General features: G+C 32.2%; 3 protein-coding genes, 1 long non-coding RNA gene and 1 pseudogene across 9 annotated transcripts; 3 read left to right on the forward strand and 2 right to left on the reverse strand.

The window, feature by feature from the left end:
* The first annotated feature begins 1669 nt into the window (after window positions 1-1669).
* On the forward strand, window positions 1670-4568 carry Scgbeta (sarcoglycan beta). Of its 2 annotated transcripts, none has more exons than XM_083093298.1 (4): window positions 1670-2268; window positions 2490-2651; window positions 2942-3167; window positions 3355-4568. In XM_083093298.1, exons 2-4 carry the CDS (start codon window positions 2512-2514, stop codon window positions 4012-4014), a joined length of 1026 nt encoding a protein of 341 aa, XP_082949424.1. In that variant the 5' UTR covers window positions 1670-2268; window positions 2490-2511; the 3' UTR covers window positions 4015-4568. The 2 variants fall into 2 exon arrangements, with proteins under 2 accessions (XP_082949424.1, XP_082949432.1); XM_083093306.1 differs by having other exon boundaries at window positions 1670-2060.
* Window positions 4562-7309, reverse strand: LOC145968052 (interleukin enhancer-binding factor 2 homolog). 2 transcript variants are annotated; one of them, XM_083093286.1, is made up of 5 exons: window positions 7181-7309; window positions 6146-6449; window positions 5731-6037; window positions 5369-5626; window positions 4562-4924 (listed from the first exon to the last, which is right to left on the reverse strand). In XM_083093286.1, the coding sequence occupies exons 2-5, from the start codon at window positions 6440-6442 to the stop codon at window positions 4638-4640; spliced, it is 1149 nt and encodes a 382-aa protein (XP_082949412.1). In that variant the 5' UTR covers window positions 6443-6449; window positions 7181-7309; the 3' UTR covers window positions 4562-4637. The 2 variants fall into 2 exon arrangements, with proteins under 2 accessions (XP_082949412.1, XP_082949406.1); XM_083093280.1 differs by lacking the exon at window positions 7181-7309 and adding an exon at window positions 6963-7097.
* A 751-nt stretch (window positions 7310-8060) lies between these two features.
* On the forward strand, window positions 8061-10587 carry LOC145968035 (uncharacterized). Of its 2 annotated transcripts, XM_083093228.1 has the most exons (5): window positions 8061-8394; window positions 8556-9076; window positions 9640-9837; window positions 9990-10128; window positions 10294-10587. In XM_083093228.1, exons 1-5 carry the CDS (start codon window positions 8139-8141, stop codon window positions 10497-10499), a joined length of 1320 nt encoding a protein of 439 aa, XP_082949354.1. In that variant the 5' UTR covers window positions 8061-8138; the 3' UTR covers window positions 10500-10587. The 2 variants fall into 2 exon arrangements, with proteins under 2 accessions (XP_082949354.1, XP_082949364.1); XM_083093238.1 differs by lacking the exon at window positions 10294-10587 and having other exon boundaries at window positions 9995-10101.
* Window positions 10588-12374: 1787 nt separating this feature from the next.
* LOC145968048 (venom protease-like) lies at window positions 12375-18777 on the forward strand (annotated as a pseudogene). The gene is made up of 6 exons (XR_014437655.1): window positions 12375-12640; window positions 13854-14094; window positions 14526-14796; window positions 17662-17927; window positions 18023-18189; window positions 18529-18777. The product of XR_014437655.1 is annotated as a venom protease-like (transcript).
* On the reverse strand, window positions 16009-16722 carry LOC145968103 (uncharacterized). Of its 2 annotated transcripts, XR_014437669.1 has the most exons (3): window positions 16599-16636; window positions 16398-16519; window positions 16009-16306 (listed from the first exon to the last, which is right to left on the reverse strand). It is a non-coding gene; the product is annotated as an uncharacterized LOC145968103 (long non-coding RNA). The 2 variants fall into 2 exon arrangements; XR_014437667.1 differs by having other exon boundaries at window positions 16398-16722.
* Window positions 18778-19969: the final 1192 nt, after the last annotated feature.

The raw sequence follows: 19969 nt of genomic DNA on the forward strand, positions 1-19969 counted from the left end.
TTTATTTTCAATCTTGTAATTCAGAAAATGTAAGCAAAAGAAATTAAAACTCATCGTAATAAAACGAATTTTTTGAAGAGATTAAAATAGGCGATAAAATAGATATTTAAATAATATATTTGATAATGTAAATATTGAAATATTTTTAATGAAAAATAATAAAAGATTAACGAAAGAACTTTATACAACGTTCAATTTCGACTTTTGAGAAGAATGCGATAAAATATCACGAAGGATTTTATACAACGTTAATTTCGATCTTTGGTAAATTATTGTTGGTTTCTATATAGAATCTCTTGACTACATTATTTTCCTATATGTTTATTCTATTATTCTTATATTATCTGTTTATCAATTAAATTTTGGCTTTCAATATTAACATTTACACATCGCTGAAGCACTAAATAATTATAGAAAAATTTCAATAAATATATTTAATTGCCAAATATATTGTTCAAGCGATTTTGTTGCTCACATTTCGGCCTCTTCATTAAAATTATTTTATATTTTCAATATAAGCTGATTAATTTCGATTCCACTTATATTTTTATTTAATAAAAAGAATTGAATTATCTAGCTTATTTTGTTGTTTATAGAATTAATTGCAAAAACTGCGAAACCTCATATGTGGGCCAAACAAAAAGACAATTAGGAACTAGACTTAGGGAGCACGTAAAGAATATTACGTTAGAATCTGCGAGGCATTCGGTGGTCTCAGAACACATTCTCAATACACAACATACCATTGGGATTGGGAAAATGTTAAAATATTGGACATAGAGTCTAATTACAGGAAGAGACTTATCTCTGAAATGATACATATTAAATAACAAAAACATGGAATTAACTATAATACAGACACCGAATTACTCGATAGCGCATATTATGATGTTTTAAACGAGTTGTCCAACGGATAATTGTTACTGTTGTTTAATTACTTTGTTCTTATCGTGTCACCTACATATTATTGATATTTACTGTGATCATGACATTTATTATCAGTCGTGTTCTTGACTCCGAAATGATAGGAAGCCTTTAGGAATATCTTGAGCTTTATAGAGACATGTTTATGACAAATTATGTAAACAGTTTTAACATTTTTTGACCGTTTTCATCAGTTATTCATTTATCATGAATAATATGTAGTATTTTATTGCTTATTAATTCATTAATATTTATTAATTTAATTCATTTTCTCTTTTTCTTAATTAATCTCAATTAATATTCAATAACAATTTTTGAATTTAAATAATACAATTACAGCATGAAAATGATAGACTCGGACACAGCTGTTATAGTCAGTTTCAAATCAGGAGCTTCTTGCTTCTCAACGAAGAAGTTGTGATTGAATAGGAGGCCAATTGTCACTCCGCGTCACTCATTTGTTGTGCTGCCGAAACATGTTCTTTTACAAGGGTTTTTATCGGCTTCTTTTTATTTAGTTATAGCGCTCTAACGATTGTTTCTTTTTATACTTATGATTTCTTTCTTTCTATGCGACATACGAAAAACATTTGTCAATGAATACGGATCATTTCACTTCGCTGATTTTGTTATATTTCTTACTGAAGAAGATTAAGTAAAGTCGAAACGTTTTTGTTATTTTTCAATTAAACGAATTTATGATTATTTGTATTTATGTTATTTAGACCTTAGTAATTAGCTCGTATTATTGGCCCTAGAATTTTTAATTTTTATTTTTTGATTATTGCTAGCTTATTTTCTTCAAACGAGTAGATATATATATTTTTCGCGACGTCAAGGAATAGAATCGTCAAGCAAGACAATCGCGCGCGGGATGCGCGCAACAAGAAGCAATTTATGCAAATACATAAACTCCCCGAGGTGGATGCGCGCGAGTAGGGCGAATTCCTGAGGATACTCGACATCGATCCTTGGACGCGCAAGCGCCGACCGACGAATTCTCGTCTACTTCCATCATTTCTGATCATCGGTGACGAGAGTTCGTTCGTCGTATTCGGCGAACATAGTTAGAACGCGGCCGTCTATTTTCGTTTATTTTAAGAGTTGACCGTCTTTCGCGATACTGCCCAGTCAAGGTAAGGAAGTCACGAAGCAACCACACGTCTCGCGACTTCTCGAGTTCATCGTTTTGTGTATCGAAAAATCTCGCCAAAAAGAAGACGAAAGATCTCTCGAAATTAACAATCATTATATTTTTTGTTGGCGAAATTTTGATATTAATTTTACGACTTTAATTAAGATCATTGCAATGTTGAAGCGACGAGAATATAGACTGCATTATAAGTAGATATCAATATTCTTTTTATGATATTTTAAAGAGAGAAAATCTAAAGTTTTATGTTATGTTATAAAAAATCTATCTAATTATATAGCCTATCCTATTTAATTAGAAGATAGATCTATTTAAGATGAATAATTTGACAATTTTGTGCTTAGTTTGTTTATATTTACGTTTACGTTTTTTTTTATTATTCTGTTATAATAATATGATAATGTTTCGATAGGTAGACGGACACAGAAGAACTAATGTCGGCTCTTCTAGATGTATGCGGAAATGATACTGGTTCACCATCGATATCGAAGGCTGACGACAATTTATCCAATAGTGATGGGCCTCTGATTAAAGGCCTTATTCGTCAAAATAGTTGCGGCAGCGTACATGCAAGGTGAATATAAAAAGCAATATGTATTAAACATTGAATTGTCTTAATTGGTTGTAACAATGTCTAGAATAATTATAATCTTATTAACATGCAAGGCTCGTTCTTTTCCTCCCATCATGTTATCTTATTAAGTCTACTTATCAAGTACTACTATTATTCATAAAGGGACTGAACAAGAAATTGACAATTGGAATTATTTCAAGAGTAATTAGTTAGTAGAAATTATTAGTGCAATCTCTCTAGACTAGAAATTAATTTCACCACAAATAATTAATCTTCAATTTGATTAACAGGACAATCGGCTCTTCATACGGTATGTCATCGTCGAGCGAAAAATCTACGAAGAGACGTTACTGTCTTTGGACATTAACTCTAGTACTGGCGATAATTGGCCTCTGCAATCTTTTTCTGAATATCACTGTCATTGCTGTTTTGCGAATTAGCCAGGGGATGGAGGCCATGGAAGTAATTCCAGATGAGAATCTTGTCAAATTTTACGGAAAAACCGACTTGGACAAGGTATATATATTTTCGTATTTGTTGTTGAGATAAATATTGGATAAATGTAGATAAGAATATAAAAAAACAAAGTAATAAAAAATATACGAGTATAGTCTTCATGCTGTTGCATATTTTGATCTTCTCTTCGTAAATATATTAATATTTTGAATATTATGAATATTTCTTCGCATTTTTTTCTTCAAAGATATCGCTGCAATCCGGTGTCTGCCAGAGTTACGGCGACGAGCCGATGGAGGTATCCGGCGACGAAGCTGGAGTGCAGGTCGACATAAAGGGCCATGGACGAACCACTCACGAGACACATCCGCGCTCAAAGCTAAGTGTCTTAGCGAACGGCACCATCATGACACAGGTGGAGTCATTCGAGGTGAAAGATCCGCGAATCGGCGCGACCTACTTCACCACCGATTTCCCAAACTTCGGCCTGCCGAACGGTGTCGAGACGATCGATGTGAGGATTGCGGAGACCTATCGGATCACTTCACCGGTCAATGAGAGTCTTGCAATAAAGTCCGATAATCAGATCTCAATGCACGGCGCGGAAGGTGTGCGTATAGAGAGCAAGGACATCATATGGAGTGCCGATCTGGACGTCTCTCTAAAAAGTGTAAACGGTAGCGTCGTGTTGGATGCCAAGGACGGTGTTTCCATCGACGTGGAGAATATTCCAGTTGCTCCCATGTTCTTGCAGAGTCCCACTGGGATTCACGAGCAGTACAAAGTTTGCGTGTGTATGCCGCAAGGCAAGCTCTTTAAAATACCGGTCCGGCCAGGCGCGAGTTCTCGTATCGCCAATTGTGCGCGAGTCGCCAGGACCCCCGAAAACGATCCATGTCTGCATTGAATTCTAAGTAAAGACTGTTATTTTTTATCATGTTTAAAAGACGCATAATCATTGCCAAAAAAGGCAAACTGCGTTAGAAAATCGGACAAGCACGGAGCTTGATTTGTGTAATATTGATAAATAGTATGTTGAATACAAGATATTTGAAATATAAATTAGATGAGAGATGGAGCTTCGGTATATTTACGCAGTAAATTGTTGACACACATAATCATTAACTCGCATATCCTTAAGAAAAATTGACATCATAAAGATTATTTAAGCCGAATCTTTAGAGATCAAATCTCTTCCTAACACTTATACAATTGTGAGTGAGAGTATAGAAGGTGCTATTATGTAAAAAAAATTCTTAGAAGTAGAGTTATATAATCGAATTTTTTTGTAGATTACACATTAATTTAATCTTTATTTTATTTACGACGAATCACGCATTTTATGAACGCATTCTCGAATCGTTCCCATAAATATGAACAGAATGTCATCTTAAGATCATCAACGAAACTTATCGAAATGTATCTTCGAATGTTAAATACAGTTTTATAAGAAACGACAATAAGAAAGTATTATTTTATTTCAAAAAGAAGAAAACAATTCACTGTACGAAAAGTGTATACCCAAAAATTTTAAATGCTTTCGGTAATCATTTCCTCATTGCTTTCATCCATGTCTTCCTGCTGTTCCTGTTCCGTAGGAGGCTCGTATGCTTTCTCCAACGGACTCGCCACTACTCCAGCCGCCCATACACTCATCTCTACCGCGAGCTTGTTAGAACCTTCCAACAATGGTCTGTAACCACCATGAGCTAATACACGCAGTAATGTCTGAGCAGTGAGACATACGAGATCTTGTTGTTCGAGCGTCATTGCGGTATGCACGCGTATGTTACCACCCTCGCACGGATCGGAAATACCTGAAGAAAGTTGTAATCATTGCAACATGTTGCGATTGAGGGAATATCTACATCGATTGTTCTAGGAACTATGACATGAATAATTCTCGCAATTGATATCTGACGTAAAAGACTTGCATTGAAGTAATTATACAAATTATCCTTGCTCATGACGTCATAATTCATAACGATTTAGTCAAAGATCTTTAATTTCAAGGCAAACAAGTAAATTTTTTGTATAACTGCGAAATAATGATCTGCAGTTTTTCTACATGAAAACAAAGAATAAATACAAAATTTCGTACATGACGATAAAATAAACTTATACTTTTTTAAGAATAATTTTCAAAAAACGACTCAAATATTTTTCGTTATTTATATATAGAAAATTTTTCAAATTTGGGATAGGAATATTTCTTATTATAAGTTTTTTTATGATTTGTGTGAACAAATAAATTAAAATACCTGCTGATCCTGGGAGAAAGAGTCCAGAAGCAAGCAATTGCAATACCCTTTTGTATGCCTGATTAATTGGCAATGCTTGTCTGCTGGGGTTGTTCATTATGGCATTATGTGCCAACAAGTCTAACATCCATGGGGATAATGGCTCAAAACCTTCAAATCTGTTTCTGAGATCACGAAGTAAACGTATTAAAACTTTAATGCTAGAATGATGAGCATTCTCCTCAAACCAACGTGAATGTCTAATAGCAGCAAGATGGCCTATAAATAAAAAATAAAACAATTATTCTCTAATGAATAAATCAGTTATTAAGACTTGACATAAGTTACTTATAATTACTGTCCAAAAAAAGTGAGACAGTTACCTTGACAAATTTTGACATCTAAATGTTGATCAGATTCCAGTTTGCGTAGATTTTGATGCAGAGTGGTTATTAATACACGCACAGTGGCTTCGGTATTACCAATATCGAATCCCCGTTCCGTCTGCATAACTTTGAACATTTCTTTCGGATTTACGGCTTTCAGATCATTATTGACTTTGTTCCCGAGAGCTTCTACTGCCGTTTTCGTCGGTAGAGTTTTCAAGATAACTACAATGTCAGCAACATTGTGACCTTTTATCATTGTGCCTTTCTTAAAACTGCCAACTTGTCTTACTTCTTCTAATTGCTACAGTGAAAACAAAAATAATTATTGCATATATAACATATAATAGAAAGAAGTATTAAGTATAAATCTGAATAATTTTAACTTTTGTATAATTAAACATGTACTTACGCAAGCTTCAAAGGTTCCTGGCGCAACAATCAAATTATCAAGAACACTCTGCAGTTTTGTTACAAGGTTTAAAATAGAAGTTTGCTCCTTTGGTGTAGGACACATGTCAGAATTCTTTTTCAAAAGAGCCGTTTGAAAATCCGATTCATCTGGCGCGGGTTTAACACGTGGAAAAGCAGCCTCGCATAGCGTATAATCAAATGGATGACGTGGAAGGAATTGTTTTCGTGGAAAACCCATTCCACGACCCATACCTCCTCGACCACCTCTGATCATTCCTCCGCGACCTCGTACCATGTTATTTCTGCAAGAATAAATAATATAATAATGTAATAAAATTATTTCAATTTATGTAAATAACATATGTTGGTATTATATTGTCGTGTTCTTTTATTCAAAGAAATATATATTTTTCTTTGAATAAAAGAACACGACAATATGAGATAAATTATTATCTTTTTATGATATTTGATATTTTATATACATATGTCTCAGTTAAAATTTTGTTAAAATATATTTCTTTTGAATGTAAATAAAAATGAGTTATCTACTTGTATTTCTAAGATTTGTCAAAATTTTGATGTTCGATAATTTGTAACAGATTATTCATAACTTCAAAAAATTATTGTTTTAAAATCTGCAATATTTTAATGTTATTAGCATATTATTCTAACACTAAGGATCTATGTGATTAACAAAAAAATTATGCAAAACTGACACACCCATCCATATACATTTGTAGAAAATAATAAAGATAGAGGTTATATATTATGCTCTAGCAATTATAACAATATTTCATAAAATATAATTTATATACATATATTTGACGAATGCCGAACATTTTCCCATTCAATTTTCAGATAATATTTAAAGTATTCACGTAAATGGTATAATATACAAAAATCAATATGATGCTTCTGGATAATTTAACCTAATCAATGCATGTTTTCGCACTTAAAAATCGGAGCATTTACAGCATAAGAGAGTTTCTTAGATCACTATTTTTCCTATATTTATATAAGTAAGTACACTTACCCAAAAGATGCAAATTGGAAAGACGTGATGACGGTTTATTAATAACCGAAAATAAAATTCGCCGCTTGGCGTTTACCGCCGGTCACGACGTACAATCTCGAGTTTGGATTACATGAATGAGAGACCCTGTAAAGGAAATGTGAGACACGGGCGGCTTGTTGCTGAATGGTCACAAAATTTTTAGAACAAAAATGGTGGAACCAATAAAAAATTATTACATTTAAAATGCCATTATTTAAAATGCTTGATAACATTAAAGTAAATAATAAAATATTTTGTATATTTAAGAAATTTTTATATTTTTGTATATTTTTTCAAATCTCTCTCTTTATAAAATTAAATATGGAATTATGTGACTAAATTTATTTGTTGATGCTGCTGGTAAAATCACGATTTGATGCGTGCGTGCTACACCTACAAATTTATGAATATGTAAACAGGAATATGTATATAGATTTATTGTTATAAATATATTTTAATAAGATATAAAGCTATAAATTATTCTATTATTGAGATATTTTATGTATGCATCTAATACACATAAAATAATATATAATAATATAAATATATTAAAATAATAAAATATATATAAATTATCTTATATGTATATCTTATATAATATATATATTTATTTTCACATATCTAAAAAATAGAGAAAAAGAACAAAGTATATTTTAGGAGGATATATAAAATGTAGATATACAATTAAAATTCCAAGAAATGCAATTCCAAAAATCTCTGAAATATTATTAAAAAATTTCTTGAATATTAGCATCAGTCTAAGTGAATAATCATTATATAATTTATAAACGCAACAATGACAACGATTTGTGTTTTCAAATAAAGGCAAAACCATTAACTAATTTCAAATTGATTGAAATTGGTTGATTATCGTAAAATAATGAATAGGAAAATGTTAAGCTTCATATAACTTAAAAATGATGAAAACTCGCAGAGGATGATATTTGGTAGACATCAAGATAGACATGAAGATGATAAAAGGAAAAAGTATGAAAAAGAAATACAGTTAGAGATGAGACGGGCTGCAATGTTAAAGCGGAGCGATGCCAAAATAGCTCGATGTCATTTACAGGCCAAGCAACGAGAAACCTGCGAGAAGGAAAAATTATTACATGCTCAAAAACTTATTGATCTGAAACAAAAAGAAATTGAAGTGACTCATAGACTGGCTGCTGAATTATCGCTGCGTAAAAGTAAAAACTTACGAACTATATATATTATATTTAGAATTTACCACATATCAAAATTATTTATTTATAAAAAGTTGTAATTGTTTCGTTTTCTTTTTTATATTCTTTCATCTTTTTTCAGTTCTTTCAATATTAAATAAAATCAGTTCTTTTATAAATTGCAGATGAAGAAATAAAACGCGCGCTAAAATTGAGTCGAGTAAAATCCTTCACTCGATCGCTACCGGATTGTGTTATAAAAGAGGCTCGATCACGTCTGATAGAGAAAAAAGTTAATTTGGAAGCGAGCCAGGCAAAATTAACGAAACTCTTGCATCAAGAGGAAACGCAGCAAGTAAAATTGCAACAAGCCGAACAAGAGAAAAAAAAGCGTAATTTGCGCGTTGATCTACGAAGACAATTAATGGACACTCATCAACGAATTCAAGAGAAAAGAAATAAAGAAAAAGAGCAGGATCGCAAGATGATAGAACAGACGATGCGAAAAATTCAGGAGGAAGGTGCAAGAATAAAAAGAAAGAAAGATAACGATATGATCCTTCAGAGAGAAGAGATGACTGCTTTTTTAGCAGCTAAGGATGCGTGGGAAAAGAAATATAAAAAAGCATTGAAGGATGAGGACGAGAGGATATCTCGTACAATCGCGGAGAAGGAAGCTCAGCAAGAAAAACTGCTCGATATGAAGGTAGAATCCTCTTCTATAAGGATATACAAAGTGTCAGGCAATTTTTGACCTTCACGAAGTAAGAAGGTAGATTGGCTCAAATTAAGAAGGAAGGTACTATACTATTTTGCGATATTCGCAATAATTAACGAAAAATTAATTAAAGAAGATCGGCCAATGCGCGTGGCTAGAAGCACACGACGGCGAAGGCGGTCTGACTGTAACATAATGGCGGCGCGCGGCGAAGCGGTGATTGGGGAGGGAAGGAGCCTTCGCCACGCGCTTACACACTCATCGCTCCTCTCCTCCCCAATCACCGCTTCGCCGCGCGCCGCCATTATGTTACAGTCAGACCGCCTTCGCCGTCGTGTGCTTCGAGCCACGCGCATTGGTCGATCTTCTTTAATTAATTTTTCGTTAATTATTGCGAATATCGCAAAATAGTATAGTAGCTTCCTTCTTAATTTGAGCCAATCTACCTTCACACTTCGGGACTGTCAAAATTTCCCTGCCACCCTGTATAAAATATAGTCGATACTATAAACTTATGTGATAAAAATTTTAATGCTTGTTTTTCATGATAGACCGAGTTTCGCGAAATGAGAGAAACGGCGATAGATAAAGTGGCTAAAAAACTGCTGGATAACGTATGTAAAAAAAGAGAATGGGAAAAAATATCTAATGAATTATATCAAGAAGAACAGAAAAATAAATGGGCAAAGGAACCGGCTATACTTGCATCAAGGAAGCAATATGCCATTGCAGAATTTCTAAAAGAAATGGCAAGAATTTCAATAGTTTAACAATTAGCGACATGATAAATTTAAATAATATTCGAATCATTTCTTGCACGAATGCCAAAATTATAGAAATAAAAATAATTTGTTTTGATGTATTAAATATATTTGTATGAAAAATATAAAATCGTTTGAAGGCCAGGCGACAGAAAGCTATCGCTGAACGCAAAGCGGAAGATGAGGCGATCGATGCCGCATTTACACGATATTTGACCAAAGAACAAGAAAAAAATGTCGAAAAGCAAAAAAAACACGATAATGAATGTCGTGCAAGAAGTAAGCTTGCTTTCACATTATGTTAGAATATTTCTATGATTTCGAATTATGAAATGTAAATGTATGTAAACTTATAATGTTTTAAATAATGTCAAATATAATATATAAAATGCCAGAGAAAATATTATATAAAAATTATAATTACAAAACATAATTACATTATAGAAATTCAATATGGAAGAGAGTTAAGAGAGACCATAAAAAATAATAGAATGTCTCATGCTACGAATATGTTGAAACGACAATCTGAAATTTGTGCGCACGATGAAAATCGCAATCGGATGAAAACGAGGGGAGATGACAGAAGCAAAAATAATACGACTATGAAAAAAGAAGTTAAAATGGACATCAGAGGATGTACGAGTGATTAATGATACAAATTCATATTAATTGATTAATAAAAAAAGAATTCTTTGACAAAAAAGAGCATTGCATATGATTTATCACAGAGATATATACATTTTAATGGAGAAAAATAAAGATATTTATAATAATAAATTAATATGCAAAAACTAAATTTATATTTTTAATTTTTTTAGTTATGCGATATTTAATTTTTCATAAAGAATTCTAAAATTTATTTATTGGAACAACTGTTTTCAAAAATGATACAAGAACGCTAATGGGAAATTGCTTAACGACCGTGCGATAGTGAAGGCGAAAAATTGAAAATTCGGAAAGTCCATTTAGCGCTTAAAAACACACATTCGATTTATATATAAATACATATCTTATTCAATTTTTTATTTAATGATATGAACATTCTATATATAATAATAGACTGACTTTTATTTCATAATCATCCATTTTATAGAAAAATTAACGTTTTTATATTTTAATATATACAGTGCTTAGTATTTTTGCGCCATTTGATTATGTAATTCAGAAACATGCTTATTATTATTACTTAAACATAGATTATCTACATTTGCATACTTTTTTATGCTATTATATATATATATATATACATATACAAATATTGATAATTTTTCGTGAAAAAAAAAGACTGTATTGCATGAAAAATAATTCTGCCTTATATACTGGGTGTTAAAAAAGTCTGGACACGGTCGAATATCTCGATAAGGAAGAGTTTTACTAGAAAGTGTTTCAGACAAAAGTTGTATGACTTTGAGGGGGACATAACATTAAGGTAAGATAATCGAAAAATGAATATTTTACAAAATATTTTACGGTTTATGTAAAATTAAGAAATGATTTCAAGCCTCATAACTCGGAAAGTACTTAATGAAAATTAACTTAATTATAGTGTTTTGGAAAGCTCTCGAGATGGGCTACAAGAATATGCAAAAGTTTATAGGGCGTCCCATTTAAAAAGTTGGAGGTGACCTTCACGTAACCTTCAGGTGACTCTTTAAGATCAAACTAATGACACCATCTTATATCCCCCTCGAAACCATACAACTTTTGTCTGAAACACTTTCTAGTAAAACTATCTTATCGAGATATTCGACCGTCTTCAGACTTTTTTAACACCCAATATATATATATATATATATATATATATATATATATATATACTTTTTCAGAATATATAAAATATAAATTATGTAATATCTGATAGTTTAATTTATTTTTCGCAGAAATATTTTTCATGCAATACAGTCTTTTATTTTTTCACGAAAAATCATCAATATTTGTTTATGAAATGATCCTGATACTAGTCGCTTTCCATTTACATCAAAACTTAGATAAATCTCACTTGTGACGTTATAACTCAGTTGAATGCGTGTTCTTTTTGATGTTAGCAAGTGAAATTCAACTGAGTTTTTACCATTAATCTGAACACGCTCGAGACCGTGTGCTTCAGTCTGATAGACTAACATTAAAAGTGAGGTTATGAACCTTACTTGTCTGTATTTGTTTATTTCTTTTTATTCATTGAATAATGACGTCACTAATCTGAGTATAAAATACTCACATAACTGAGTGACTCAGTATCACTTGAGTGTAAATGGAAAGCAACTACTACCTACAAAAGACGATAAACGCATATCGATTTCGCGCAACTACTGGCGCTAATATCAAATTATTCTAAGTGCAAGAAAATATAGCTTAGATTTCTTTATATTATTCTTGTTTCCAGATTATAAAGACAATCTTATTTAATTCGAGAGAAAAGAATAAGAATTATTGTTTTAGTTTTAAAATTGTTTCATTTTCATACTACATAAGATTGTGACCGGATTAAATGTGTCAAGAATATTTTTCGTCTTGTTATCAGAAATCCTTTCGGAGAGGGTATTATGAGATCATGGAAGAACATGGTGGGGACCATAGAATAACATGGTGGGGACCATGAGGAAACTCGGAAACCAGCGAATGATGAGTTAGATGAGATACATCTTGCGTCACAGCCAGTACGCGAGACCAGACGAGGAGACCGCGTGATGAAGATTATCAAGAATGTCACAGAGCATACTGGCCGCTTCGCCGTTATTATTGTTGGTATTAGTGTCGATCCTGTTGCCGACATATGGAAAAAATATCGGAGGTGAGTATTAGTTCTTTTCGCTAAAAATTCAAATTTCCTGTTTGAAACGAACGTGTCAAATGCATTTTCTGCGAGAGAATGAGAAGATTGCTTTATCCCGAAAAAATTTCACTGTTTGCATGTAATTTTGTAATCATATGAAGCGATTATATGATCATACATTCACAACAACAATTATCAGTGATATAATTACTTGTTTATTTGATTGTAAGTACTCATTTTTTATTTATTCAAATAAAAAAATAAAAAAATTACCTAACAATAACGTCTCAAGTATCAATTTTTATTTTTATATTTATTTTTAATATATCCTGTCATGCAAATTAACGGTACAATAATTTAACGATCGCAAAACAAACGTAGAAATATTTCCATCATCGGAAAAAACCTTAAACCTATTATAGTATACATATACATTATTATAGTATACATATACATTATTATAGTATACATTCTTTCATTTATTTGAGAAAATTATATTGATTCAAATGTATATGCGTAATATATTTAAATTTGCATATTTCTTAAATTATCATATAGGCATAAAGAAAAAACATTTCACACTTATTGTAAATATAATTTTAGCTGTTATTTGTTGACGTTCTTTTTCTCAAATAAATGAAAGAATATTAAATGTTTCAATTGTGAAGATACTAGATAAATTGACCTTACAATTCTTGTTGACAAAGATAATAGGCCTCTAATATGTATATGTATACTATAATAGGTTTAAGGTTTTTTTCGATGAATAAATATAACTTTGTGTATGTACTTCTTATTAACAACAATTTTCTTCAATTGCTTGTGATAATCGTTAGATTGTTCCGAACTCAGATAAAGAGGGCAATATATAACTGTTGACATTTGAGTTATTCATAACTTTTCTAAATGATCTTGAATATGCAATGATATAATTGCGTATTTTTATCAGACCATTATATAAACGTATTTATAAAATACAGTTTAAATAATAACATAATACGATTTAAAAAGAGCAAACGAAAGTTTCACATTTATATTCCAACTTATCTATCTTTTCCAATTAATGCTTTACTATACGACAACAAATAACCGTATTGAAATTTTTTAATTTTAAATTTTATTGCGCTTAAACCGAGAAGTATCTTTAAATAAAAACTTTTTTATATATATAGATCCATATTTTTAATAAAAATTTATACACGTACATGTGCGCACCTCTTATAATTTTCAGAAGGATGCAATGTCGATAATACAAGCGAGCAAGGTACATATATGCAAGCATGTGCGAAACTGTTCAGTCGTTTACCAGCAATTGTTGGCTGACAAATTGCCGGAAAGTATTTGCGGCTACTCAGGTATTGATCCGATAGTCTGTTGTCCGACACCAATACCACAAACTACCGAAATAATTCGAACGGAAGTGATACGACCTTTGAAGCTGGATGGCAGTAGAGGCTCATTAGCGCGAGCAAGTAAGTGGGAATTCCTTCTTAATTAATTTTCTAATCTAAATGGATTCTAATTAGAAACGATGAATAATCTCTTAGCGTAGCATTTTTCAAATCTGACATTGTTTATCTCATCGTAGTTGTACTTTCAGCGCTTCATAAAATGCTAAATCACATATGCTAAATCAATGTTTTCCGTAAATTTATACCAAAAATTTTAAGAAAATTCAATATTTGTAACTTAATATTTAAAAAATTGCATTGATGACATAATCAAGTTGTATAAATACATATTTCTATAATAAATTGAAATATATTAATTTAAATGTCTAGAAAAGGGACAAGATAAGAAGCTGATGATTCGTTAAGAGAACGAAAGAAGCAACGCAGTTGTAAATGTAGCTTCAGCTTGAAACTGAACATCCTTTCAAGTAGACATAATCTCTGTTTCTCAGAATGTGCGGAAGCCGCGGAAGCTGTCTATGGCTTGGTACTACCACTTATACCGGTCCTTGATCCAAGACCCGTCAATATATCGCGTTGCGCCCTAAACGCGCGCAAGCTGATCGTCGGCGGCATCAAAGCCGATCCGAAAGAATTTCCGCATATGGCAGCCGTTGGTTTCACCAACAAAAGAAGCCAGGATATCGCATGGAATTGTGGTGGTAGCTTGATTTCCGCTAAGATCGTCTTAACAGCGGCACATTGCACTTGGAATCAACACTGGTAAAAAAATCCAAAAAGTTTTTATTTACCTTTAGAAAATTAATGAAGAAAAAGTGATCGAAGATACTTTTAGTAGTCTTAATAAATGTCTATTATCTCCTCCTCATTTTTCAGATTTGGACTCTCGTTTGCTATCCTTAACTAAAATTACAAAAAAATTCCTTTCTGACCATCCTGACATCATTGTCACAAAAGCTGATAAGGGGAATGTAACTGTTTCTCTTGATAAGACCGAATATTTTGACAAGATGCATGACCTTCTATCAGACCGGAACACGTACATGGTAGTGAACCGCGACCCGACGAATAGAGTCATCTCCCAGTTGAGGGAGTTGTTACAGCGTTGGCGTAAAAATGAGTACATCTCTAACGGTACTTATAGAGCGCTATTGAGTACTGATGGGATCTTACCACGTGCCTACGGACTGCCAAAGATCCATAAGAAAGATTGCCCGTTACGTATCATCATCTCTTGTATTAATAGCCCTCTTTATTCGCTAGCGTCTTTCCTCCACAACATGTTAGACAAAGATTTACCTAATCCGAATAGCCATATTGCGAATAGCTTTGAATTGATTAAAAGACTTAACAATGTATTCTTAGATGATTGATACGATTTGGTCTCATTGGATGTGGAGTCTTTTTACTAATGTTCCATTAGATTTGGTTATTGGAGGAATTGCTAAAAGATGGCATTTAATTAAAAACAACATCAACATTCCTTATAAGGAATTTTTGATTTCTTTAAATCTTATTATGGACTCTACCTACTTCCAATTTGACAATGTCATATATAAACAGATTTTTGGCACTCCCATGGGATCTCCTTTCTCCCCGATCTTAGCGAATATTATTATGTCTGATTTGGAAGACAGAGCAATTTCGTCTCTTCCTGTTTCCCTTCCCTTTTATGTTCGCTACGTTGATGATATTGTTCTTGCTGCTCCTAAACAATACATCCAACATATTTTCCAGGTTTTTAATTCGCTTCACAATAGACTACGGTTTACCATTGAATATTCAAACAACAACAGTATAAATTTCCTGGACACAACTATCATAATCAACAATAACTATATTGAATTTAATTGGTATAGGAAACCGACTTTTTCAGGAAGATTTCTATCATTTTTCTCACACCATCCTCTGTCACATAAAAAAGGAGTTATCATTGGATTGACTGATAGAATTTTTAAACTGTCACATCCACGGTTTCATAATGAGAATTTTTCTTTTATTATTTCGACTTTATTAGGCAATGGTTATCCTATTAAATTTATTTTTCACACTATTTCTCAAAGATTAAAGTTTTTAATCTCTGACGTGAACAATAACGAAACTGCTCTCACTCAATCCTCCTCCTCTCTTATTCCTTTCTTCACCATTCCTTTTTCCTCAAGTTTTCCAAGAGGTTTTGTTTCCAACATCAAGAGTTATGCGAACAGAAGATTGGCATATACAGTCAATAACAAATTAAAATCCCTTATTAGACTGTACAAGGATCCGGTATCTAAATTCCACCACGTGAATGTCATTTATAAAATTAGTTGTTTAGACTGTGATGCTTCATATGTGGGGCAAACTAAAAGGAGGTTACTGACCAGAATTAAAGAACATCGTTCTGATATCAATAAATCTTCTGGTTCTCTCTCAGTTGTGTCTCTTCATAGATTGAACGGACATGAGTTTGATTGGGAGAATGTTTCCATTTTGGAGGAGGAACCTAGATATAAAAAGAGGCTAATTGCTGAGATGTTACATATCTCTGATCAGAAACATGGCCTTAACATTCAGAGCGATACCGAATTCTTGGATAAGATGTATTTGCCCATTATAAAAAAATGTTCGCAGTGATTTTGAAATTTTTCCTTCGTTCTGTCTTCTTTCCTTCTGTGACGTTTTGTTCCTCTCCTTCCTTTCCCTTCTCTCTCCCCCCCCCTCTTTTTGATGTTTCGCGTTCTGTGCTATATGTGATCCCCATGTGCCTCAGTTCGGCTCTGTTGATTGGAACGTCAAGTTGTGCTTAACTTGCTCTCCCTTTGTGTTCGATTTTTTGATTCGAGATCACTTTCAAATTTAGAGACCGAGTGTCAGATTTTTAAGCTTTTACTCGCACATATTTGGACCATCAAGTTTCCAACTGGTCATCGATTTATGCATCTTTGACTGTTTTTTCTTTTGGAAATGGTCATGGACCTGTATGTGGGTTTTCCTTCCGGTTTTTTTGGAGAGGATCATCTCGTTTTTAACGGTATACTGGTGGTATGCGGTACGAGCTTTCGGGTTTTCTGTGGCGATACGTTAATGCGATGCGTTCTTTCCTTTTTTGTGATTGACGGTTTAAATTTTCCGTTATTGTACATATATTTGCTTCCGATTTTTTGACTTTGCGTTGTTCCGAAACTTATTTACATTTCTCCTATGACCGTTAATTTTAATTTTATCTTAATGTTTATTATTCACTTTGTTAGTCGACATTGAAAAGGATCCGAATTGGATTGAAACGCGGCGTTTGTCATGTTCAAATTAAATAAACATTTTCATATGGTTATTTTATTGTAATAACCGTTTTATTATTTTTTGCATATTTCCACCATTGCGTTGGTCCTTGTAGCCTTTTAACTAATTTTTATTGATACTTTTAGTGTTCTAGTAAAATAAAAAATAGCTTTCTCTTTCTCTTTCTCTCTCTCATCGTAACACCTATGGTTCTCAATTTTTTTTTTATTGATAATCCTTCGATCAGTTTCTTTGAGTCAAAGTACTACTGTTTTTTTTTTAATCATGTAAACGATTTAAGATGAAAAATATCTTTTTTAATGTTATTTTGTAAACGCATACTTTAATTTTTATTTGCTTAAAAAGGGGAAAAGCGACATGGGTGCGAGTTGGTGATCTAAATCTTGTACAAACAAATGACGACGCGATGCCGCAAGATATTAAAATTGCAGAAAGAATAAAGCATCCTGAGTACAAAAGCCTAACAGTGTACAATAATATAGCTATACTACGATTGGAAAAAGAAGCTATCTATAATGCTTGGGTGAGACCAGCGTGCCTTCCGGTTGATTTGCCTGATATTGGCACGAATAATAAGGCCGTTGCTACTGGATGGGGTTTAGTTGATTGGTGTAAGACCTTTACAAAAAATTATAATTATAGATTTTATAACTATATACATGTATATATGTATATGTAAATTAATAGATCGTAATATATTCTGCAGCTGACAACACAGGCTCAGACAATTTACTGAAAGTAACGCTCAAACTGGTCGATCACGCAACTTGCAATGCGAGTATTTCGGATGGCGGCACTAGTACACAGCTTCCATTCGGCATAGTCGACGAGTCGCAAATATGTGCGGGAGAAGTGGGAAAAGATACTTGCCAAGTAACATATTTTCCTTCATATTGAAAACTTTCTTCTTCCTAATGGGAGCTTCATTTTAACTAAAGAAACCCTTATTCCCTTTCCTTTATTCTCTTCTTTTATTTCCCTTACAGTCGTTCCTATAACTATTAGTTAAATGAACCATTTCGTGATTGAATTATTTTCTCTTTAATTTTATTTATAATTATAGGCAAAAAATTAGTCAAAGGTGTTTAATTAATTTATTATTTTTAATTTTAGTTGTGTGAATTTATCCATAAAAATTATATTATTTTTGTGAGAAGTAAATTAAGCAAAAATTGAAGTTAATCGAATGCATTATTATTTATAATTATTAAGGGTGACAGCGGAGGACCACTCGTTATCTTTAACAAGGATCATGATTGCATGTACAACATAATCGGAATTACTAGCTTTGGACGAATGTGCGGCAGCAGAATACCTAGCGTGTACACTCGAGTCTACAATTACATCCCCTGGATAGAGAGAGTCGCGTGGCCGGAATACTTTTCAGACAATTAATTTAAAATTACTTTATAACGTAAATGTATTGTTTTTTATATAGTTAATATATGCTTTTTTACATGATGCAGTTTGTAGTGATTGTAATTTTTTTTGCAATTTTCTAAAACAAGTTTTCAACCTTGTAATTCTAAAAATGTAAGCAAAAGAAATTAAAACTCATCGTAATAAAACAAATTTTTTGAAGAGATTAAAATAAGCGATAAAATAGATATTTAAATAATATATTTGATAATGTAAATATTGAAATATTTTTAATGAAAAATAATAAAAGATTAACGAAAGAACTTTATACAACATTCAATTTCGACTTTGAAAAGAATGTGATAAAATATCACGAAGGATTTTATACAATGTTAATTTCGATCTTTGATAAATTATTGTTGGTTTCTATATAGAATCTCTTGACTACATTATTTTCCTATATGTTTATTCTATTATTCTTATATTATCTATTTATCAATTAAATTTTGGCTTTCAATATTAAAATTTACACATCGCTGAAGTACTAAATAATTATAGAAAAATTTCAATAAATATATGTAATTGCCAAATATATTGTTCAAGCGATTTTGTTGCTCACATTTCGGCCTCTTCATTAAAATTATTTTATATTTTCAATATAGGCTGATTAATTTCGATTCCACTTATATTTTTATTTAATAAAAAGAATTAGACTGTCTAGCTTATTTTCTTCAAACGATTAGATATATATATTTTTCGCGACGTCAAGGAATAGAATCGTCAAACAAGATAATCGCGCGCAAAATGCGCGCAACAAGAAACAATTTATGCAAATACATAAACTCCCCGAGGTGGATGCACGCGAGTAGGGCGAATTCCTGAGGATACTCGACATCGATCCTTGGACGCGCAGTTCTTTTGTAAATTGCAGATAAAGAAATAAAACGCGCGCTAAAATTGAGTCGAGTAAAATCCTTCACTCGATCGCTACGGGATTGTGTTATAAAAGAGTCTCGATCACGTCTGATAGAGAAAAAAGTTAATTTGGAAGCGAGACAGGCAAAATTAGCGAAACTCTTGCATCAAAAGGAAACGTAGCAAGAAAAATTGCAACAAGCCGAACAAGAGAAAAAAAAGCGTAATTTGCGCGCTGATCTACAAAGACAATTAATGGACAATCAGCAACGAATTCAAGAGAAAAGAAATAAAGAAAAAGAGCAAGATCGCAAGATGATAGAACAGACGATGAGAAAAATTCAGGAGGAAGAATAAAAATGCAAGAATAAAAAGAAAG

Source organism: Camponotus vicinus, unplaced genomic scaffold, assembly GCF_025532165.1.
Source record: "Camponotus vicinus isolate PSW18456_S1 unplaced genomic scaffold, iyCamVici1.0 SCAF_1, whole genome shotgun sequence".
NCBI lineage: Eukaryota > Metazoa > Arthropoda > Insecta > Hymenoptera > Formicidae > Camponotus > Camponotus vicinus.

What these genes read in the sequence shown, in the direction of transcription:
- LOC145968035 (XM_083093228.1), top strand. Translation starts at nt 8,139, where the DNA reads ATGATATTTGGTAGACATCAAGATAGACATGAAGATGATAAAAGGAAA. An exon ending in AAAAACTGCTCGATATGAAG is followed by an intron (nt 9,077 to 9,639) that starts GTAGAATCCTCT and finishes TTTTCATGATAG; the next exon opens with ACCGAGTTTCGCGAAATGAG. An exon ending in TAATGAATGTCGTGCAAGAA is followed by an intron (nt 10,129 to 10,293) that starts GTAAGCTTGCTT and finishes ATTACATTATAG; the next exon opens with AAATTCAATATGGAAGAGAG.
- LOC145968052 (XM_083093280.1), bottom strand. Translation starts at nt 6,994, where the DNA reads ATGGGAAAATGTTCGGCATTCGTCAAATATAT. An exon ending in CAGGAACCTTTGAAGCTTGC is followed by an intron (nt 6,038 to 6,145) that starts GTAAGTACATGT and finishes TTTTCACTGTAG; the next exon opens with CAATTAGAAGAAGTAAGACA. An exon ending in AGATGTCAAAATTTGTCAAG is followed by an intron (nt 5,627 to 5,730) that starts GTAACTGTCTCA and finishes TTTTATTTATAG; the next exon opens with GCCATCTTGCTGCTATTAGA.
- Scgbeta (XM_083093298.1), top strand. Translation starts at nt 2,512, where the DNA reads ATGTCGGCTCTTCTAGATGTATGCGGAAATGATACTGGTTCACCATCG. An exon ending in TGCGGCAGCGTACATGCAAG is followed by an intron (nt 2,652 to 2,941) that starts GTGAATATAAAA and finishes TTTGATTAACAG; the next exon opens with GACAATCGGCTCTTCATACG. An exon ending in GAAAAACCGACTTGGACAAG is followed by an intron (nt 3,168 to 3,354) that starts GTATATATATTT and finishes TTTTCTTCAAAG; the next exon opens with ATATCGCTGCAATCCGGTGT.